The following is a 23,466-nucleotide window of genomic DNA, read 5'->3' as shown; positions in this document are numbered from 1 at the left end:
TGCAGATTTCACTGCTGGCTAGAGATGGCAAGGCATGGTGAAAAGGACAAATACTATTCATCTGCTTTTTTACATAGGTCAGGAGCAGCCTGAAACCCTCTCTAAAGAAAAAGGAATATGGTAAGAGCTCAAGTAATAGTACCTTTCCTTGCCTGCTCTTTAGTCAGTCTACCTATGTTCTAGTCCACTGTCAAGGGATCTTAAAATGTTGTAGTCCCTGTCCCAGGAACTAAACATCAGGGAGAGAGATAAAACATTTAAATAACTTTTTAGGGAGCTCCCTTCTTGCTCATGCATTCACCCTGCTCAGAATATTTACTTATTGCCCTACATAGCTATTAAAATTTCGCTTTGAGTGCATCACAAACTCAGGTTAGACATTCACCAATTTTGCTTTCACTGTTATTCATGGTCTAGATTTCAGCATTTCTTGAACTAACTGTAAATATATCTAGAAACAGGCCTAGCATAAAAACAACCCACCTCAGACTTTTCCATTCATTCCATTCAAAGACTATCTTTCATCTACCTCGTTACTAAGGTGCCCACAAAAAATCAAGCCTTGGGCATAACACACTAAAACTGTCACTCCACAAAAAAAAAAAAAAAAGTCTTAGTTGACATGTTTTGTTTTATTTTATTTTTAAGCCTCTCTCTGCTAGAAAGACCAAACAAAACAGAAGAACTAACTTTGGTTTCTGCTACATAACAATTATTTGAGAAACACTAAAGCAAATGTGTTTTTTTAAAGGCATTGCTACTAGGCCTTATAACCATGATACAGTAGAATACAGCACCAAGAGGAGAAAGATTCCTGTGCAGACCTTTCTGATAATCCATGTAGATCAGAAGGATCAGAACCATGCAGCTTCATAATGTTAAGTCTAGCTATTATAATTCCCGATGTTATTGAGTATGTTATAAATGAAAGTATTTGCTCTTCTCCTTGTAAGTCATTGCATTGCTTTGCTTTTACTATTTGGAGTGAAGTTATAATGATCATTTGACTTCTCTGCATCACATTACTTTACATGTTCCAATATTTTTAGTACTTTTTCACATTAAAATAGAAAAGTAATCCCCTCAAATTAGGCAACAAATATTTATTTAATTGAATTGTATATCAAATAGTTCAAGTGATTTCTCAATATGTTTTTATTACTGGAGATGAGCAAGTCACCCCCCTCCAAAACCTACCACCTTTGAATTTTAATGAATTTGGTATCTTAATCTGATCAGAGGAACCTTACAATAGCTGAGAAGCTAAAAGGGCAAGGCAAGTGCTAAGAGCCTTCAATGGAACCATGTGTTGACAAGTTGGATCCCTCCCCCCATCCTCCCGCTCAACTGCTAAGGAGTTGAGGAAGCCTCACATACTGTAATCATCTTTGCTTTCTATAAGAGGTAATCTTACAGTACATTTCCAAGAAAATGAAATTATATTAAACCATTGAAGTGAGCCAACCAATTGTCAGATTGCTATAGAAATGCAAGGATTTGCTAAACCAGAGACAAACCTCAGTCCTGCAAATAGTTCTGCATATATTTAACTATTCCAATTCTCCCATCAGTGGAATGACATCAGAAAAGTTAATTCCTTTTTAATTCATGCATGCAGAAGTAGGGTCTATCTGTTATTTGCATGACTATCTGACTAAACATTCAAAATGTTCCATAACAATGAGTTTTAAACAACGAGAATTGCTATTCTACTAAAAAGGAATTAAAATTTTACTAAAGGTGCGCAATTTGAAGGATGAATTAAAATCCTGAATACTTGACTCACATCACCATATACAGGAGAGAATTTGTTTGCATAATTCAGAATTTGGCACTACTTTCTTTGAAAACAAAACAAGCCCACAAACCACCAAGATGCACCACATAAGACGAGAAACACATCATGAAACTGTAAACATAAGATGAAAATGAAGGTACTCTAAGCATATTGCCAAAGACACACTAAGACGTGTATCTTTTCTTTCTGACATCACATCTTTAAAAAAGAACAGGATCATTCCAGAGACAAGAAGATACTTCTTGGATCTAGAAACGGCATTTAAAAAGCCCCATAAACTTACTGAAAAACACAGTGTGTTGAGAAAAAGAGGCCTATCTCTCCTATCTCTCCATAATTCCAGTTAGTTAAGGAGAGTTACACTGGATATTAATTTGAACTGTAATACTAAAGGACAACTATTGCAGTGCACTGAATCTGTTTAATTAAAGGTATCAATTCAAGCAATGAGGCGGTTTTGCATGCAAGCCTCTAAGAAACCTGAAACCAAACACAGCTTGCTTGTATAAGGGTTGCATTCCAAAGCCTATGTTCAAGCCAATTTTACAGATCTGGAGTTGCAACTAAACATAAATCACCTGGTTCACAGCAGAGTGTTTTGGGTGTGTTAACCTGAAACGCTGAGAAAGTTTCAGTGGACATTGGCCAAGCCATGATAAAATTTAAGATCTGCACACCCTTCTTCAGCCCCAAACCACCAATGCTGGCACACTTCTCTGCATCAGGCTGGGACCCTACACTTTCTGCTCTTCTAACTCAGACACTGGGTATCTGTAGCTTCACAGATCTGTTGTCTTTGTTTATGCATTATAGAAAGATTTGATTTAACATCTGAGAAAAGACTCTGAAAACCTGTACTTCTGACTATGCTGTTTCACTTGAACTTGGGCAGAATATGTAGTAATCTTGTCCGGATGAAGATATAAGCTAAATGGGGAGTGTTAGGATTTATTTATTACACTCTTCAGATGGCTAAATTATACTTAAAATAGGTTAAGAAGACTTAGAGCACACACAGCTGTTTGGTGTTGCTATGTAGATTCTGTTGCTACCACATGTGAAAAAAATTCCAGATTTTATTTCTCACTTAACCTAACATTTAAGTTCATAGACAGCAACAAATGACTCAGGTGTTCAGCTAAATGACTATTTTCAGTTACGAAAGTTGTAAAAGTAAAATGGATCTCTGTGTCCAAGGTCAAGAATCAATCGTATTAACAGAACTGTTACGAAGTGCTTACAGTTGCATGTAAATAACATTGCAGCATGGACACAAAAGAAAGCAATGAAGAGTTCATGTTTAGGTTGCCCCAATGTGCAGTGTTCGACACTGACTTTTATAGAGCATTACCAAGACCAAGTCTGGTCATGTTACTAAATTGGTAGACTCAGACTACCAAGACTGGTGGAGACCCAAAAACAATAAAAAGAGACTGAGAAAGTCAGTATAATTCAGCATCCGATAGCTTGAAGTGAATAGGCCACTTGCTCTTGCAAGTATAAGCTGAAAACTTTGTTCCCACCAGAACATCTCTTTCTTGCATTAATAAGACCCTTCAGTGTTTCCCTACAACTTCTTCTGCAGATGTGAGTGAGATGGTCTTAACTTTTTTTTTTTTTTTTTTTTTAAAAAAAAAAGGCCCAAAAGACTGCCTCCAGAAAACCCCTTGGTGTTAAGTTTGCCACCTCATGTGATTTCAGGATTCATTCTCTTCATTGAAAGATAGGAAAAGGTGGCATGAACTATTTCTTAGAGGGCTACTGCACACTGAAAAAATGTAAGGCAGTGGATGCACATACACACCTGAGGGGACTAGAAATGTTTTAATTTTTTTTCCATGGAAATCTATTTTTAATAATATTTTCTTAAGTTACTGCTCTTACTTTAACTGCACGGGCAATGACCTCCTACTAGACAAGATTTAATACAAGATTTTATCTCTTTTCCCCTAAAATTCACTATAAATAAATAGTGAATTTGAAATTATAACAGTATAACGTTATTTGGCCTTTCCAATATGACACAATCAAAAGTTAAATCAACATTCTAATAACAAATTAAAGTTTCCTTGTCACTAGAAATTCTTACCCATATACAATTTTAATACATGTCTGTTCAACAGCTCCAGGCACACAATTGGAAATGTTAAAATCTTGCAGACTAGAAATGAGCTTCTCCCACATGCAGCTTTTTCTGGCTGAGCTACAAACCCACAGAAATGATAGCCTGGTATGATTTGTGGTCATAAACTTCAACAGAGCTGTATGAGATGATGCTTTAAGAAAAATGTTAAGTCTCCTCTGCTTTCAGGGGGAAGAATGAACCTCAGCTTTTCCTTACCACTGCTGTTTTGCTTAACTAGTGTAGCGTCTGTTAATTGGAGGAGAATCACCATAAACTACTATTCACTGAATTGTTCTGATTTCTTTAATGATATTGCCAATAATGTGCCTTAATGGGACAAAAGAGATATTCCAGTTCAACGAATCACTTGAGAGGGTGCCCCCTTGAAAGAGAACATAATTTAAATAGGACTACTGTGAATTAAGAGATACTCTGCATAACTTGTACATAATCAGAAAAGCTTGCAAGCCCCCATCCTATCCACATAGATGAACTCCTTGCAAATGTAAACCTAAGAATGACAGTCATGGTAGCTTTAAGTTTTCTTGGTGGCTTTTTTTTGATTTGGTTTAGTTTTTTTAAAAATGAGAATGAGAACTGATATGGACAGCTGCTAGCTTCTGGAAAAGAGATTGGTGGTTTTAAACCACTTCCTGAAAAACAAAAAAAATCAACATAGCTTTCCTTGCCTGTTAATTCCTGAACCTTTCTATGGAAACCATCAAAGCTCAGGCGGACAAAGGAACTGGCAGAGTCTTCCCCCCGCAGGTGTGCAGAGCTCCTCTAGCATGGGGAGATCCACAACAGCATATTCCTGCTGCAGGTGCATCTTCCCATCGTTGGGGCTCCCCATTCAAGGGCAATGCAATTTAAGTTATCCAACTGCCCAGGCTCATGTTTCCATCACATTCTCTTGTGCAAAGAGACAGGGAACAACTTTTGGAGCAGGAACTGCAACCCAAGCAGATACATCCTTCCTCCTGTACTTTCAGGCTGGTGGCAGGTGAGGAAGAAATGCATTGTGGCCATGCTGCTGGGCATGCCAACACCCTCCACCCTCAGATCTGCTGGCCAAGTGGCTGACAAAGTTTGATTACACTGCTGATGATCATTTTAAGATTTTAAAGAGCATTTAATTCACATCTGAAATTATTTGAGATATTAAACATAACTGTTACAAATTATTTGACAGTTACCTTAATTAGACTAGGTCTGATTTAATATTTCCAGCACAGTTGAAACTCTTACTTTACTGGGGGCCATGGAAGTTTCTCAGCATGTTAGGTCCAGTAAATGAAATTGAGTTCAAGCAAATCTATTAACACAGTCCAACACTTTTCACAGTTCATTACAAATAATAATTACTTTCTGAAAACTTCCTCCTTCATTATGAAGAACAGATCTGACTCAGTAAAAACAATATCAATAAGGAAAGCTCAATTTTTGCTGAAAGATTCTTGAACTTGCAAGAGCTTTTTTTTTGTACCTGCTAGCAGTTGCCATACATACATTATATCAACAGATTTCAAAAACTGTCCAACTTCTTTCAGACAAACCATCAATATTACCTCAACCAATATACTATCAAAATCATCTCCCTACACTATTTACTAGAACTGAAGTTGGCTACATCAACAGAAACCTGCAAAACTGGAGATCTGCCCATCACAGGCACCTTGGGAAGACTTCTTAGAAGATTAACTTATCTGTTATTTTAAATATTCTTGAACAATATTAGCCATCTATCACTGGGTGACTCCTAGAAAGGACTAACGATTTAGAACGAACGTTATTTCTTCTTATCTTTGTGATTTGGAAGACATTAGCTCAGCTGAGGTCTCTCAAACCGATATTTGATATAAAACATTCATAATTCATTTGACTATATACTGAGGTCACATGGCACTATTTCTGTTTCCAGATGAATCTGAAGTTAGCTTTGTATTGCTGAAAATGTTCTGGCATAGCTTTTAAAATAAAAACTCCTTTAATAAATTACAATAAAGTATCATGCAATTGTTATCTTTGTGAATATTCCCATGAAGAAATCTTCCTACTAGAAATGCACAAAAAGCTTATACAAATCACATGAACATTGTTAGAATAAACTGAGGGATATTTTAGGAGTATTAATTGTTAATGTTTTTTCAATGCTAAGTATCATCAAAAACCGCCTACCTGAGATAGTTCCATGCTGCTTTTCCTCACTACATTGATTCTTTTGGATATATTTAACTTAGGAAAAAAAAAAAATGAGGGAATAGGAGAATAGGCAATAACAATAAATTAATTTTATACACATCTGTATTATCTTCCCAAAATCTGTAGAATTGCCTGGGTGTCCACAGTGACGCGTAGCATCATCGTTCATTGCCTTCACAAGGTTAATTTCAGGCTATTTAAATAAATTTTCTTCCCTGTGTGCTGATGATACCATATGATGACAATTTTGCTTCAAGTTACTCACGATGGGCAAAACAGAGCAGTTTCATTCAGTCATCTTGGGGTGCTTGTGCAGGGTGGTGCTGCCAATATCATTTTGCTGCGCCGCAGCGCTTTACCTGCTGCCTGCCTGTCTTTCTCTGCCAGCAGAGTTTATATACATTTCACACACTCTAAGGCTTTCCACAATCACATTTTGATTGTATCTACATTGTTAGTGAGATTTCAAATGTTGCTTTGATTTATTTTTTTAAGGTATTTTCAGCCTTTCAGTCTTTGTTTATTACATTCAGTAAGTTCATTCATGCAAAGGAGCGTATCTGTGTGGGCAGATATTTATGTGTAGTGATGGACCTCTTTAAGGACACTGATGCTTTCTACCTTGAAAATGTGCATGTGTGGCAAAGGTAAACTATTGCACGTACTGTTAAAGTGTGTAGAGATAAATGCTAATACGAAGGATACTCACCTCATATACATGGATCTGACCATAGATAGGTATTTCTGCAAGGCACTGCTCTTTCTATACAGCATATCCAAAGAGATGTCAGATGTCCTACTGAACCCACAGGAACCCAAATGGTGGGCTGCTAATTAGCATTGAGTAAGTTTGTCAGCAGTACCTATGTAAGAAGATATCTTTTATGTTCTATAAAAATACTACAGTTTAAAAAAAAAAAAAAAAAAAGGAAAAAGGGAAAACCACTGGGAATCTATAAATGTATTGAAAATTTTTACTTCAACCCAATTGAAAAGAAAAAGAGTTAATTCAGAACCTTTCTCAGTAAAGAAAGAAAGGGGAGAGAAAAATCATACCATGTGGACCAGTGCAATTTCTGAGTACTCAGTGCTACTAAGATTTAAACCAACAGAAACTAGATGTGTTATTAGGAGGTTAGTGTGACTGCCCTAGCACTGTATGTGGAGAGGAGGACTAAATAACCAGTTTTACAAGGTAGACAGACTGTGGTCAGGACTGGCGAGACAAATGTTTGTAAATGATTACATCACGTCTTGAGCACTAAAATCGTGTAAGGATACTAGAAATAATGCACTACAATGGCTTTACAGCACCCATATTCATGCATCTGCCATGCCCTCAGTCAGAGAAGGAGACAAAAAAGGAAATGATTTAAATATATCTTTACATATGCATACACAACATTTTATAGCCTGTTTGACTTGTTAGAATTTGTCCTTTACAAATACAGGAATTGCAAAGTTAAATAGGAGAGTAGGTCATTTTATGTATGCCTGTTTGTTTTTTCTTCTTAAAGAAATAAAAATGGCTACTGAAAATAACAGATGCTGCATGAAGAGTTGAAGCAAAGATATTATTTTTTTCTGTGCTATCTAAAGGCAGACAAGCTCATGCAACTTCCACTGTTGAAAAATTTGCTGCTCACAGCAGCACAACTTACCAGTACTAATAGAAAAACAAAGGAGCAGCGTGCTTGCTATATAATAGTCACATATCTGGCAAACTAAATGCTCCTGATACATGGCTGGTTTTGACAGGAGGTGAGTGGATTTGCTATCACAGGTAAATACCAGCAAACAAAAACTAATTTGCTAAACATTGCACTATAGAGACAGCAGACCCTCAGGTTGCTACTGAAAAATGACTTGGCTTAGTAAGAAGAGCACTGATATTGCCTGCGGTGCCAAGACTGGCTTCCTCCCCACCTACTCCTTCCTTGTGCATTCACAATTGCAGGTCTTGCCAAGGGTCTGTGTTTTTTGACTTTTTTTTCTTTCCTTTTTTTTCTTTTTTTTTCATTCAATATTGATCCCTAGCGCAACGATGAGTAACTGTATTGGAAAACACAGCCATTATCTCCCTCTGTCTACATAACTTACTACACTTCATAGTAAACAAACTGAGCAAACAAGGTCAACAAGAACAAAACAAGCTGAGAAAATTTTCATGGCTTTCATTTGAATGAACTGTACTGTCCATCTGCTTTTTCAATTACAGTATAAAAGTAAATAAATAAGAGAATCAATGTGAAGTGATAATCAAAGAGTAAATTAAGCCTGGGTTTTTTTCCTTTGTTCTTAAGAAAGCAGTTTTAATATTCAGAGATGATTTTCTAACATAAACCCACTTTTTAGGCTCTATCTTGTTTTATGAAGGAGAGAATTGGTGAAGAGACTGCTGGTTTGCGTCCTAAGAAAGAACGCATAAACAATACACAGTATCAAAATTACTAATATGAGCCAGAGTCCTTTGAGATCCTAAGTATATGCTAAAATTTCAAATGGCCATACCAGTTAGCAGACACTCCCAGTCAATCTCATTTTTGTATCTCCTCTAACTGCTTCAGAGATGAAGATACTATACATTACTAAACCCCAGGAGCTTTTCAAGCTTTACTTGAAAAGCAAGTGATACATTATGGTTTTAAATTCTGAAATCTGCAGGGACTATAAAACAGAGTAAATTAGTTGGCTGGGTAATACAGCCAGGACCTGATCCCATAGTGATGAAAGAATTTCCCATGATTTCCAAGCAACTGGTTCAGCCAGCTAGCTGAGGTATTAAAAAAATAAATAGATTGATCTAACCCCAACTTTTTAAAATAGTTGTGACCTTTGCCAAAGCAGAAATAGGGAAAAAAAATAAAAAAGAAAAAAAAACAGAGAACAAGTGCTTTTGTTTAAATGCTCTAGAAAAGCACTCAAGATGACTTTTTTTCAAACCTAAAGGAGTTTTAAATGGATATAATTTTAAGCATCAAAAGAGACAGAACTGTATTATCATAGATGTTAACAAGAGACAAGGATGTATAATAATTAAACTTTCATAAAAGCCTCCGTTACAATTCCAATTTCAAATTACAGTTGCATTTTCTTATTTCACATTTGATCTAGACCCTTGTAAACTTCTTTAGGCTGTCATGCCATGCTTATGATTGGAGTAACTCTTTATGGCATATGTACACAGAAAAAAAATAAATAATTATTTGAGGGGAACATGTTCATGAGCATCAGACTGATAAACTGAAAGAAGTGGTCAACAAAATGGACAAGGAGGTCTAACTATATGAGCATGCCAATAATGAAGCTTCACGTATTAAGATTTTTCACCCCTAAACAGACTTTGCAGAAGCGTTTGCTAAAATCACTAAGAATACAGGATGAGCTGCAGAATGTGGCTTTGCCATATGACAGCTTAGCCCTACAACAGAGCAAAGCTTCTTCCCACTTTCAACCCCAGCAATTTGATTCAAGTACAATCCTAGACACTTCAGGCTTTGGTATTTCTAGCCAAATACTTTTGCTGCATTTTGTCTGAATGTTACCAATCATCTACGCAATTTCAGCTGCAAAACTAATCTTTGCAGTATATTACATGTAATGACCCCTTTTTAAAACTGAAGCCCTTATGACCTCTATTGTATTTCAAGAACTTTTCATGATCTAACACCAAATTGAAATATTTCCTTTATCGAGTCGAAATATATTTCTTTTTCAAGTACCACCATCTTCTTTAGTGCAATGAGAGGCAAAAGCTTTGAAAGGATTCCTGTAACCCGATTAACATTTTTGTAATTGCAACAATTTCTAGAACTGCCACCAGGTTATAAAACAAAATCAAAATAATATGGAAGGATATTTGCACACAGGCACAGAGAGGTAGAAGCCATATGACTCTGAGATAATTCTGCACCCAAAGGCTCTCATTATTTTAAAGTATGTTATAAAAATTATTTATATTAATTTTCTTTTAGGAAAAAAGATGAAAAAGGACAGAGGCATGACATAATGAAAATCTTAAAAATCCAGTTTCTAGTTAACATTTCATTTCTTAATAGAAGCAAGACATTTGTTAATAAGGGATGCAGGATTAGATTCCACAGTCATTCCAGTTAAAATATGTACAGACACACATTCACGTGCATGCATGCACGCGCGTGCACACACACACACTTTCTGTTAAAGGACCTTCAGCTGAGGCAACCGTGATCTAATCTTCTCTAATGAAGCAAGAAACCATTAATTCTGATTTTGGTTTTGGAGCAATTCTGCCACCCACAAGAAGGGTAACACTCGGAATGACTCTGTGAAATGGTGAAATCACCCTTTATTTATGGCAACATACTGGATATCTTTAGAAGTATTTTAAATTAACAATTTCTGTAACAGAATCTAAAAGGCTACAATGTAGCACAGAGCAGTTCCTGTAAGTTCAAACAGAATTTTTTTTTTTAATTATTATGTATACATGCATTAATGATTATTCAGTACTTCCAGATATGAACTTCACTGCCCAGGAGGCTGTAATGTTCCAAGTATAAACATCAGGCTCCTACAGATTTCAAGATCCTATACATTGGCTTGCTCAGCTGAATTCTTCTGTCACATACAGTATCCATTATATATTAACTACACTTTCTTACTGCAGATGACTGGTGATAAAATACAGTTAATAATCCAGTATCTGTGTTTCTCAAGACATTTTAAAAGCACAGCCTTATTATCACCGGTTCATCCTGCCTTAAATGAAGACAAACAGAAATGCTGTGAAAGGCCTCCACACTCTCTAACCTAGAAGGAAATACAACTTCCTAAAAACAAATGGGTGACAGCTAAATATTTTCACTGAAACTGCTGAAACAGGTTTTGTTGGTTGGTTGGTTGGTTTGTACAATGTGTGTTTTCTTTAAAGAGGTGGTGAGATTTGGGGTGTGAGGGGAGTATTTTTTCTTCCATGACTCATCCAGCATGAATCTCTTCTACAAGAAAGTGTTCCAGAAATAAAAAGTGATACTCAGAACAGTAGTATGTATGCAGATGAATTACTACACTCTACAACATTGACTGAAAAAACCCCACCGAAAACAGCCAACATGCAAGCAGAAATGTGATGACATTTTCAGGCAAAAATTGTTTGTTTTTTCCCCTTAACAGTTCTATTATTTTATCCTACAGGATATTCATTTCCACCCCAATATATTAGATTTCCTATATAATGTGAATGGAAACACTGAGAACAGAAGTTACTTAAAACAGTAACAGCTTCATAGGGGGCAGGGGGGGAAGGGGGAAAAAAAAAAAAAAAAGGAAAAAAGAAAGGAAAGGTAAAAGGCTCTATTTTTGCTGTCTTTGTAAATTTTAATTTTAGTTCTTGTTTTGGTTGTGCTTCTTCAGTAAGGGCAAGGGGGGTAATTTTTTTGACAGCGGGGTTGGAGGATTGGCTTCCCTCTCAATTCCAGTCAGGGTTTACCGAGCCCTCGGGACCAGTTCTCACCGTCCCGTAACTGCAATATCACTGCAGCATTTCCTCCGGTTCGACAACCATCACGTATGGTGCCGGTGCACAGCACACAACCAAAGTTCTCCCCCTTCCCCTCCCAAAAGGCAAAGAGCGCTTTCCACCTGACCCCAGGAGACTGGCTACCCAGACCAAGGGGTGGCCACAGGGGCCACCGCACTCACAGGACGAAACAGATCCTGCAAGCCACCTGCGCTGCCAGGCCGAGGAAGGCACAATGTTGGCGAAGTGGCCGAGCCAAGGCAGCAGTGGCTGGCAGGACCTTTTAAGGTAGAGGTGGCAGCGTCCAGCTATGACCACTGGCCACAGCAGAGCCCTTGCCTTGAGCAGGACTAGAGGAGGTCCCCTGTTATCAGTGTTCAACATCAGCGCTGTGGCACTGACAGCCACCCACCGCTTCTCCTCTCGGAGCTGCTGAGAGTGGTCACAACATCTTATGCTAAATTATTAACTTAATGATAAATGCAACCAAAAGTTGCTTTGGGGTAGATATGTATGTTTTTAAGTGCAAAACATCTACCTATTAAAACAGTTAACAGAAATTTATTATTTTCATTGGCTTTTGGCTTACTCTATAAACACACTACATCATTTTGTAGGATTTTTATTATTATTATTATAATTCCATATTTCTGTTCAACTTGAAGTGATGAATGCAAAATCAATACAATAAGTAACAAATGTATCCACGGTGACTAAACAACAAACTCTAAAGCACAGCATGGTGAATGAAAATTAGCAGTTATTGAAACTACTCCATCAAAATTCTGGTGTAATGTAAAAGAAAGGCTCATGCAATTAGAAGGGTCACAAAAAGTTTAATTATTTGAATACTCAGCTCAAATAGTAGAATATACATAGTAGAATGTAGTAGAATATTTCAGCTCAAAATCTTGGAGGCTACAGCTTTGAAGAGAGCAACAAACGCTATGACCGATTCCTGAATTTAGCAACTTTTCTCTCTGATGGTTAAGAAACTCACTTCACCTATTAATACTCGCTCTATAAGAATAATACTTTCAGAAGGTTAAGGTCTTATTTTCTACAGTAATTATTTCAGTATTTATTTCAACCTTAATGCTGTACACATGTGTTCCCACTATGCCACCTTACATCAGCAGCAATTAGACAAGAAGGCCCAGAAAAACAAGCAAGATGCATACAAACATACAGAAATGCTTTTTCTTCCCTTCCTATTCTTTAGGTGGCCCAATAGTAGCATGCACAGAGAAAAAAATACCACAGAATTCTTTACTAATATTAAAAGGAAATTCTTTTTATTTCCTCAGAAAATATAAAATTCCGGTATCATCTATATGATGGCTACAGCAATTTTAAGTCAAAGTAGGTGCGCAACGTATGGAGTCAAGCTTTCATCCAGCTCTGTGCATCACTGCTTTGTGCAGTAAGTGTTACAACAGGGACAGGTGAGATTACAGACGTTCTGGCTTCTCACAGACAGAGCAGGAAAACACCCAGAACTGCCACAGGTAAACATTATCCCCATTAGCTCATACTTTGTTATGCAAAAGACAGAAACAAGAACATTCATTTAAAACTTAATATTAAAGGAAGTTTCAGACTGAACAAAGCAGACCGAGAACCTGCCTAACAGAAACTTTCAGCTCTGCTCTCAGAAGTTAAATTTCCTACAAAGCAGAGAGAAAGCACAATCCAGTTTGTTTCAATTAAAAACTTGTGTTGCACCAGAAAAAAAAAAAAGCATGTGAAACAGCGGTTTGTATTTTTCCAGAAGAAGTAACACCAAAATAAGTTTGATCAACATTACATGTTTCTGAAAATTATAGACAGAAAAATTGCTAAAATTAAGTACGGTACAGCTAACATATACCTAATACCCTAACTCATATAACTTCAGGAAACCACAACTTCTAATCCTAGTCACACAGGCAATTGTTGCAAACCTGACTGTAACAAAAGAAAACCCAACTCACGCTTGCAATGATACTAAAGGTAGAAAAATAACACAAAAGAAATGAGCAAAAGATTAGCCGAATGCCACGTTTTTAATGGTGAAGAGACTTAATCCAAATTACTCAAACCTAAAACCATAATGCTTGTCTATTATTCCTCAGTCTTTGGAAAAAGTAGCAAAGCTAAAACACTGCAAATTTGTCTTTGAAAGGGACTCTGAACAGTTCTGACAACTCAGCCAATTTATATTCTTTCTATTAGGACAGTTTACATCAAAATCAATCTGCTTTCATAATTGATGGGTTTCACTGTTAAAGTCAACACCCTCCTCACCAATATTTTTAATTTTACGAAAACAAGAAAATAGTGCTCAGCATGTCGTAAAGCATAGTACTTTTGTGACAGGGCTCAGAATATTACGAAAGTTCTTCTCTTAGAGCTTGAAGTGAACTCCTGATTCAATATTTAATGACACTGAGAAAGCTGCTGAATGTCCCAGAAATCCTCCAACTCTCTGCTCTATGTTCATTCTAAGTATTATGCAGCTATAAATTAACACTGAAGATAGATGAGATTTCAAGTAGCCAGGAATAGTATTTTTCCATCACATCACCAAATTTCCTATTTTATTTTTTTTGCTATTTAGCAGCTCTAACTTGCAGCAGTATATTGCAATAGTACATCCCAGCCCAGTACTGCAGCACTACACTGCTTAGACATAGCTCTACGCTCCAGCATGTTTTTAGGGTATGCAGCCAGCTCAGCTGTAAGCCGAAGGAAGATTTCCATCAAGCAGCAAAACTAAACGCTGCACAAATATTTAACAGCTCTGAGACCTCTAAAGGCTTAAAATAATACGCGTTTTGTGGTATGCTAGGAGCCAACCCCACACCAGTGATCTGCATAATGCAGAGTACGCAGCAAACACACCACTGCAAATAAAGCATTGTTTCACCTTTGTATCTTTGAATTCTTTAAACTAAAAGCTGAATGAAATTCTAAGGTTCACTGTGTATCCTCACCACAGTGCAGGAGCAGCTCGTCCATTACATTAAGTTCGTCTAAAACTTCCCATGCCTCACAACCATTTCTCATCCCCTCTCGGCAGATGAAACACAAGTTCAAATAAAGCAAACCTAGGATGAGTTCATCCTATCTAGCTTATTTTTCAAGCTGCTAAAACTACGCGGTAGCCCACTCAAACAGAAAATTTCGCAGACAATGGAATCCTTTCAAACTGCACAGCCGACAGGATTCCCCAGTTGTCAGTTTTAGGTGCGTGCCAGCACAAAATGTTCTTGAATCCAAAATTTATAATAATCACTCCTATTGATAATGTGAGCAGAAGCAAAATTACATCACAGTTAACACTTACCAAAATACATTATGTTTCTCATTAATCATGCAGTCAGGATCCCACCGCTGTGTATTCAGCATTAGCTCCCGCACAGGGCTGACATGTAAAACAGAGCTCTTTCATTCTACATTATGTGGAAATTTCCCAGCACAAGAAGCGTGAGTGAGCAGTGTGCCTCCTCAGGATGAGTGCTTTGCAGGCAGTCTTATCCCTGATACAATCCCTGTCTGATTTAGCGTTTACTCCGGCTGCATGCTGCACTGCCCATTCTTACTGTAATCTGACTCCTCCTTCTGATGTCCTTGCTGTGCCTGTGACATCAGGACTAAGAGTACTACAAACAGATCTTTTCTTTAACGGACTCGCAACGACATGCTCTAATATTCTGGTTAACCAAACTCTGGATTGGCCAAAAAAAAAAGCCCTTCTAAAATCGTACATAATTATTTTCTTTTCTTTTTTTTTTTTTTTTTTTTTTTTTTTGGCAGCAAACGCTTTCAAGTGACATAACGTGCTCAATTACATAATCGATGGGAAAGACAAAGCGTATTTTGTTAACGTATTTTTCTTTGAAGGACAGGCTCCAGGAGAAGCCCCGAGTGCCCCGATTTTCCAACTTCGGTAGAACATGAAAGATGCTTGGCACTTTGCAAGATCATGTCCCCCTAGGACTTTTTTTTTTTTTTTAAATCAATAGTTCCATCTCAATAAGTGATTTTAATCTGAATGTTGGATAAAGCTCAGTCTGTTTCTATTTTTAAAAAGCAATTGACAAATAGGTAGTTCAATTTCAATAGAGCCGAACTGATTTTTTAAAACTATGATTTCTTTGCATGAATAACAAAGCGTGAGGATGGGAGATATATGACAGCGAGGATTTGTAATGGAGTTTACAACCTTTCACCCTTCAGGTCTCTGGTTCCTTTCCAGCCCAGGTTGATAAGTCATTAGCAGCTGGTAGCTATTTTATTGTTCTGTGACAAATGGAGTTGTCCTAAGTCTGCTGTAAATAGGTCCCCACACAGCCCCTGCTGCTATATGAACTAGTAGCAGCTTCAGAGGAAGAACGACCAAAGAAATGCTGAACTACTCTCCACCACCTACACATCGTGCCTCGGGATGGATCTGACACACACTGGTGTGGCAGCGTGGTGAAGACTATGCGGTCTGTATTTGTGCACATATTACTATTACGTCTGTTCTACGAATCAATAGAGGACATCGGTCTCCTGCTGTCAATCTGGCATGTATCACTGGTAATACACTTAAATTAAATACAGGTAAAAAAATGGACAGTATGCTGAAGTGTTTATTTCATTATAATAGGACCTAACAAATGAATGTTTTTATTCTACAGGAAAGAAGATGACAGGTATAATTCATTCTTATTTGTAAAAGCTCCACACTTTTCTATTTCATGAGGTCCAATCACTTAGGGCAAAATTATCCCACAAGCACAGCAGCCAAGGAACGCTCCAATTGCAGCAGAAGAGTTAAGAACCCTGGCATACATTGCCACTACACATCTCTCAGTAGGAGTCCTCCACAGCATTGCTCTCACGAGTATGCAAGTCACCTGTATGCAAGCCACCGAGATAAAAACTGCCTGGGGGAACTGGGGCATGAATTTAAGTCCTGTCCCTCACTGGCAGTCCCACAGTTCTCTGTTTCTGTTGCCTAGCCCTTTCTTATTCCAACTGCCCCTAGGAAAATGCATTCCTGAAGTGAGGGATACATGGTACACAGATAGACTCCAAAATAAATTTTGCTTCACAATTAAAAAGCACATAGTGCATGAGAGAGGAAGATCAAGACTTCTTGTGTCGTTCAAACTGACCAACAGCAACTTAAGTTAAACTAATCCTAAATTAAGGTGAAGAAACACTATCTAGAAACCCCTGAGGAAAAAAGAAGCTGTCTAGAAACCATGGCCTGTATTTTAACTGGAGGGTTTAGACAGCAAGTAACAGAGGGTACTCAAGGCACCTTCCTTTCCTCTGTTTCACCATTACAATGCTCATTCACTTCCACTGTACAAGGAAGGACACCTCACTATAGGAGAAAACACCACCCTCAAAGGCTGGTTTAAAACGTCTCAGCTGAGCCACTCTAATGCCCTCTGAGCAGCAGGTATAAGCTACTATTAGGACCCTTCTGCAGCACAAGCATTCCCTCCCCTCCCTTCACCGAGGGTAAAAGCTCACAGAACCAATTTGCTGTGAAATCCTTCAGCTCCTCTGCCAGCGCCAAAGTGCTTTTGCAGAGGCACTGCATGATGTCCTTTAGGACAGTCTGCACTCAGGCGCAGCATTTGCCTGTTAGGCTGCGTTTACCTTATTGCAGAAAAGCTCAGGCTCATTCTGCCAGGAGTCAGACCCCGGGAGATGTAGGCTACCTCCACTCTCGACGTTCCTCCAAGCTGATACTCCTTGCTGATTTGTGCCATCAGCTGGCCAGCTGAGAGCATGGGTACAGATGACTCATGTCTGTGTAGATGTACCATTAGCGGTCAGGCAGCAACTATGGTGCCTTTAAACATCCCTTCTTGAGCTAGCTGCTCTGTTACAATACCAGTTTGGTGGAGCCTGATGGCAGGTCAGCTCCTCAGGAAGCATAAACAGCTAAGCACCGCATAGACGCACATATTCTTCACTACTTGGTTCTGAATGCTACCTCCACTTCTGTTTTGCGCTTTAGGATGCCAAACAATCAGGACCATCTCCTCCCTTATTGCATCTTATTTGTGTTCTTAAAATAAGCACACAATCAAAGTAGACAATGAAGAACTAAAACAATGAGTTTTCTTTAATTTCTTTGCATTTCAACTATGTAACAAATGCAAGAGAGGAGGGAAAATCACTGGTGGTCTCTCCTGGAAAGCTTTCACAGCCCAAATTCACATACTCCATGCCAAACTCTGCTTTCATTTACACACATACAACATTAATAAACTGCAAAAAGAAGTAGAGTTCCAAGCAAGGGACAAAGAATAAATTTTGTTCCCAGATATTGTCACTGTCACTAAAGCAAGGATTAGTTTAGTAATTGCAATCCCGAATGGCTGGTGTTTTAACTCAAGCACTGTGGACTTTGCTGAACACAACTGTGGGGAAGCGCAGTCGGGAGTAGCAAACACTTGTGTGCGTCTGGAGATTTGAGTAGACCCAGTCTGGGCACGCAGGATCATGCAGAATGAATGAGCAAATTACCCATGATGTCAGCCCACAGCACAAACTCCCAATCATCAACAAGCCAGCACAGGCTAATCAGCATTTAGCTTTGCTACAGATGCAGGTCAACTGCAAAATTACCATATTTTCATGCATGGTTCACCTATAAAAACAAAACCCCAAAACCCTCGTGATTCAGCAATAGCATAAACATAAAACGAAAAAATGTACCTTCTGCTAAAACGGCTATTCCACAACCTTATTTCTAATAATAGAAGTAGCTTCTACTCCCTGAAATCCTCTTTCCCAGAAACCTGCTTCTTTTTTTCCTAATAGCATCTCCACCTTGATTTCTTCTGCCCTTCCTCACCTTGACAACCTCACAGTTTGGTAAAGGGTTTGCCACAAAGGGCAGATTTTCAAAACGCAGACTACCCCACAAGACATTACCTCCTTGGAATAAACAAAAAGCAAGCTGAGAAATACACATGTCCAAGAAGTACAGCACGTACCCTACATTTCTGCAGAGCTGGGAAAGCTACAGCTTACCCCCCATGCTTGACTTCATATAGAGCCAAAGGCCACTTCGTGAACCAGCTGTGCTATCTATGCTTTCTACTGAATTTTATCTATCCACCTATTTACACGATGCCTCCACAGTAAGTGTTAAAACCACTTAAAAGCATGTCTGTTGCAGAGACCAATTAATATTTAATATTAATGCACCTAGTTAATTCCCTAGGATTCCTGGAAAACTCTCTTCCAGTCTTGAACTCTCCCAGGAGTCAACTGATATTAGATTTATACCCAGACTCTTACCAGTTGGCTTTGATGAATTTCAATTAGTGAGGCTGACCACAAACCTTTTCTTGCAAATGCAGAAGCATATCGAGGGACTCTTTGCTGGCAGAAATTTAATAGTAGGCAACAAAATACACTAGTGACACAACATTTTAAGTTTATGCATCATGTGTAGTAGGTTAAAAGATCTCATACACTTGAAAGGTTTCCAGCTTTTCCTAAAATAAATTTTATCTACTGTACAGAGGCAGCTATTAAGAATAAAAATGTATTGTCCAAACATTCGTTTCTGAAAATAAAGTGGGAGAAGCAATCCAAATCACACTTGACCTACTAATTCACCAAAAGCACCCTAAAACCAAAAGATTCTTGAAGGTGAAGTAGGTCTAGAACTTCTATGTAATTTGGAAATTTATGTATTGTAGATATTTCATTCCTATTAGTACTACAGTGTACAGAAATAAAAAACAGCAAAGAAGCCACAGTTTTGTAAGGCTCCAAAAGTAGTTGAAAGTCCTTCCAAGTGCACATATTTTCATGCCTCAAATCAAATATACTTAGCACATCAGCTAGAAATTTGGTTTGTTTTTATTTTGAAGCCATCTGGAGTAGTTTAAGACATACTACACAGCAATGATGATTTTGTGATTCGTTACTAATCTCTTGAAGTTATGCTAAAGGATATGAAGGGAAGGAGCAAGTTATGTTTGTATATTTTAACTAGCCATAGAGGCTCATCTTCCGTTTTGCACATACTCCACTGGCTAAAACTACCAAATGTGTTTTTTACCCTTGACTCAGAAGTGTCGTTTCTGGAGATCTGCAATATTTGTCACCATGAATAGCATTTAACTGCAACAGTACCCAGAGGAACTCTACCGCCACACGTGAATACAACTGGAGGAACTTAATTAATCTTCCTGTCACTTCCATGATGCTTTTCATTAGTTTAGCTGCTATCTGATCAACTGCTCCATTCTCTATTGGAAATGGCTAACCAGAACCTCCTATAAAAGTGTTTTCAAGAGGTAAACAAAGACTCACCTTTGATTCTGAGAGCCTTTACAAATCTTTGCCATGCAGACTTTATCAGTTCAATAACAGTACTTGCAGCACTGTTCTTTTTAAGCAACTGGGATTTTCCACATGCAAGGCTAAGAAATATAAATAGCAACAATATACGTTTTTGTAAGCTTAAAGCTAGTACTTCTAGTATTTTATAGTTGGAACACAGATAGCATGTGGCAACTGAAAGGTCATATTCTTCTGAATTTCCTTCCAATGGATATGGATAGTTATTACACAAACAGAATGCCGCCAACATAAAACCAAACCGACATTTTAAGCACTATGTTTTACCAAATGCCCACTCCTGTAATTTTTTGCTCCTAAGCATGTGACAAGATTTAAGATAATGAATGCAAATTAATATACAACTGGTGCAGAAGCTTCTTTGACTATGTATATTAATAATAATTTTAAAGGGAAAGATGGTCTTAAAAACAAACAACAAGACTGAGAAGCTTGTCTGAGTCCATGTCAAAGATTTTTTCACACACACACACAAAATAGATTTTTTTCAGTCAAAGAACGAAAGCTGGAATTGGTGATAACATCAACTCCAACATGCGCAGTCTTTCCATTCTCCCTCTTTCCCTTGTAATTTTATTTCCGTACCACATTCAGTAAAATTTGTCTAGCTAATATTGTGGGGTTTAAGTACATCACACATAGACAATGCATCACTACCCTTTTAGAGGTGAACAAATCAGTCAGCGTTTCATGTTTTTCTGTCCATCTTTCCAACACCCTCTATAATTTGCAACATATCTTTTAAGATTCATCACCAAATCCAGGCATTGTATTCTCACGATTTATACATTTATAATATATACATTTAAATTTATAAATCCAGATGCTGCACTGAGAAATTCTGTACAGCTTTTGCACTCTAGATTGGGGGTTTTTTGCATTCTGATTTACAGGATGCTATATGTTCATAAGTACAACCTGCATTTTGCATTTCTGATTGTACCATCATGAATTAGTTAAATTTGGTATGTAGAGGATCTGTCTATTAACCCCTTCTTAATCAGATGTGTACGTGCCTTATGCTGTATAGTGCATTTTTTTAAAGGAAACGTGGCCAAAACTATGCACATTTATTATTTCTAAAATAATCTTTACCAGTCAAATGACAAGTCTCAAGTAACAAAACCAGATATTACATAGTGAAATGGTCTGTTTATGCTGCCTGTTTTAACTGTCTGTTTATATTCTATTAAACTAAAATATCTAACATTTATTGCATTATTAATTAGAGACTTTTTCATTTTGCTGAGGAATGATAGCAATGCGATTATTGCATGGGTATCAGTTACATTTCAATACCAGCAAATCATTTGCACTCCTGTACTTCCCTGTGGTTTCATATGGGTGGTTTAGGGTTTCTTTGGGGGGAGGTGAGGGTGGGGTGCTGGGGGTGGGAGGTGTTTATTTGGGGGTTGGATTTTTTGGAGTTTTTTTTCATTGGTTGTTTTGTTGGTTGGTTTTGGTTTGGGTTTTGTCCCCCTTCACAATGGTGCATCAATGAAATGGGGATCTCCTCAACAAATCTTTTAGGACTCTTGTGCAAAAGTTATCCAGGCCTATTGATTTTAAATAGTCTTTAGTCCAAGTGGCTGCCACTTGACATTTTCCTTTCTTTCTTCTGGGCATTTTGCAAAGTGCCTTAGCACATTCATGACATGAGGACAGTATCAAGCATTTTTCAAAATACAGAATGAAAATATTTATTTAACACTTATGGCTCTTTCAAATCACTCATAACAATCTTACTATCTCCATCTAGTGGCTTTTATAGTATAAGGATTTTTGCTCTTAATACACTAAAAACTTTTTATTGTCCTTTGCCTTGCCAACCACAGATTTTTCATTTCCTGTTTTTGACCTTCCCTATAAATTTTCCATACTTTTTCTAATTTATATCCATTAGTATCCACTTCCTCTTTCATCATTTTGTTCCAAGTTGCTTTCTAATTTCTAGTTGCTGTCCTTATTTTGTGGCTGAACCAGAACAGACTTTTAGCCAAAGTTTTCAATTTTCTGAACATGAAATGACTTTTTTTAGTCATCTGGTGACCTCTAGATATTTAAGGAAGTGTCAGTTTCCTTTCCAAGTCTTGCTATGTTTTTCTTCCTAAACAGTTCTGCTCCTAATTTTCCTTTAAGAAATAAAACATCGTGAAGCCCAAAATACGCAAAAGATTTCCATACTCTTAAGTCCCTGAATGGAACAATTTCAAGATATGGGCATGGAACAATACTCCTTCATTTTCTTGCTGCTGTACAGAGCTGTTCAAAAATGAAAAGAAAAAAAAAGTAGCAACGCAGTATGATTTTTCTGTTTCCCAGTGATTATGAAGCACTGAGCTATGATTTCAATATATAACTACAAGATGAAAATGCTGGCACATGCAGTCCCAATGTGGGTGCTGAGCAGCTTGGTTTTTATACTGGGTCAATTGATGGGAGCAAGGCTGCAGCGTAGACCTACAGCCGGGAAGGGGCAGGAGCACTGCCAGCTGCACAGCACTACAACTTCTCTCCCGCTCTGGATATCTGCGATACTTTTCAACAGCACTTGAAGCATCTGCACTGCCTTTGGAACTAAGAACAGGCAGGAGCTTAAAGCACATCCAGCTTTAACTACCCAAAGAGGAAGCATCTCAACTAAACTAGCCAGTGCTACAGGTGCCTCCTGGGGCAACTCATACCATTGTAAATTGTTATCTGAGAGGAAGACCGGTCCTTCTCTGCAGGTACTTCTCTCGTTCCACTCACAGACAGGTATCAACACTTGATTTAGGTTAGATGATGAACTTTTAGCCAGTTACAGTTAGGCAGGAGAAATTTCATCTCCAATGACTATAAAACAGTTTAACTAATCTCACAGAAATCACACATGATATGTTTGATTTCCTCTTTAATATCCAAGGAAAAATTATTTTGGCCAACAAATTGCTATCAAAGGAAATGCTAGTCAAAGGTAAATTGTAATCTGTCAGAAACTGCCATGCAAAAAGGGGAGGAGGACAAAATGACAGCAGACAAGGCACTAATTTGAAGGTATAAAAAGATGCAAGTTATAGCATAGTGTTCAACTTTTTATGAGATAGTTTTGAAAAATTTATACTGTTTTTATTCACACCAGCCCTGAATTTGATTTGCATGTCCATGTGTAAGCATTTTGCAGTTCCACACATGAAGCTTCACACAGAGCATAAGTACTGAATCATTGTGAGGTGAAAATATCAGGGATATTTATTTTTTCCACAGTAGATCTCACTATAGGTGGGATTTGACTCAGAGGCTGACATCTAAGTTTTTAGGTGTATATGTGGGTATCTACATGCGAGCTGGATGTCTAATTTCTCATCACAGTCAACGGAGATAACATTGATGCAGTCAACAAAGTCAGAAGTTATTTATCACATGCAGAAGCAGACACCAACTTTGGTTGGCCAAGTAGCTCTCCAAGCTCCATTAACTATATTGACT

At 37.8% G+C, this 23,466-nt stretch overlaps 1 protein-coding gene across 2 annotated transcripts in view; it reads right to left on the bottom strand.

The window, feature by feature from the left end:
• The window catches only part of ZNF385D (zinc finger protein 385D), a 446,680-nt gene that overhangs the window by 164,228 nt on the left and 258,986 nt on the right, over positions 1-23,466 (bottom strand). The window contains exon 1 of one of the 2 annotated variants that reach the window (XM_074861245.1): positions 14,954-15,295. The exons of the other annotated variant lie outside the window; for it this stretch is intronic. Within the exon in view, the coding sequence (XP_074717346.1) occupies positions 14,954-14,975 (22 nt within the window). The 5' untranslated portion in view covers positions 14,976-15,295. Of the gene's footprint in view, positions 1-14,953; positions 15,296-23,466 lie in introns of those variants that run through there. 2 annotated transcript variants of the gene reach the window in all.

This window comes from Strix uralensis, chromosome 1, assembly GCF_047716275.1.
Source record: "Strix uralensis isolate ZFMK-TIS-50842 chromosome 1, bStrUra1, whole genome shotgun sequence".
Lineage (NCBI taxonomy): Eukaryota > Metazoa > Chordata > Aves > Strigiformes > Strigidae > Strix > Strix uralensis.
The sequence above is the reverse complement of the archived record's forward strand: the minus strand, read 5'-3'. Positions and strand labels throughout refer to the sequence as shown.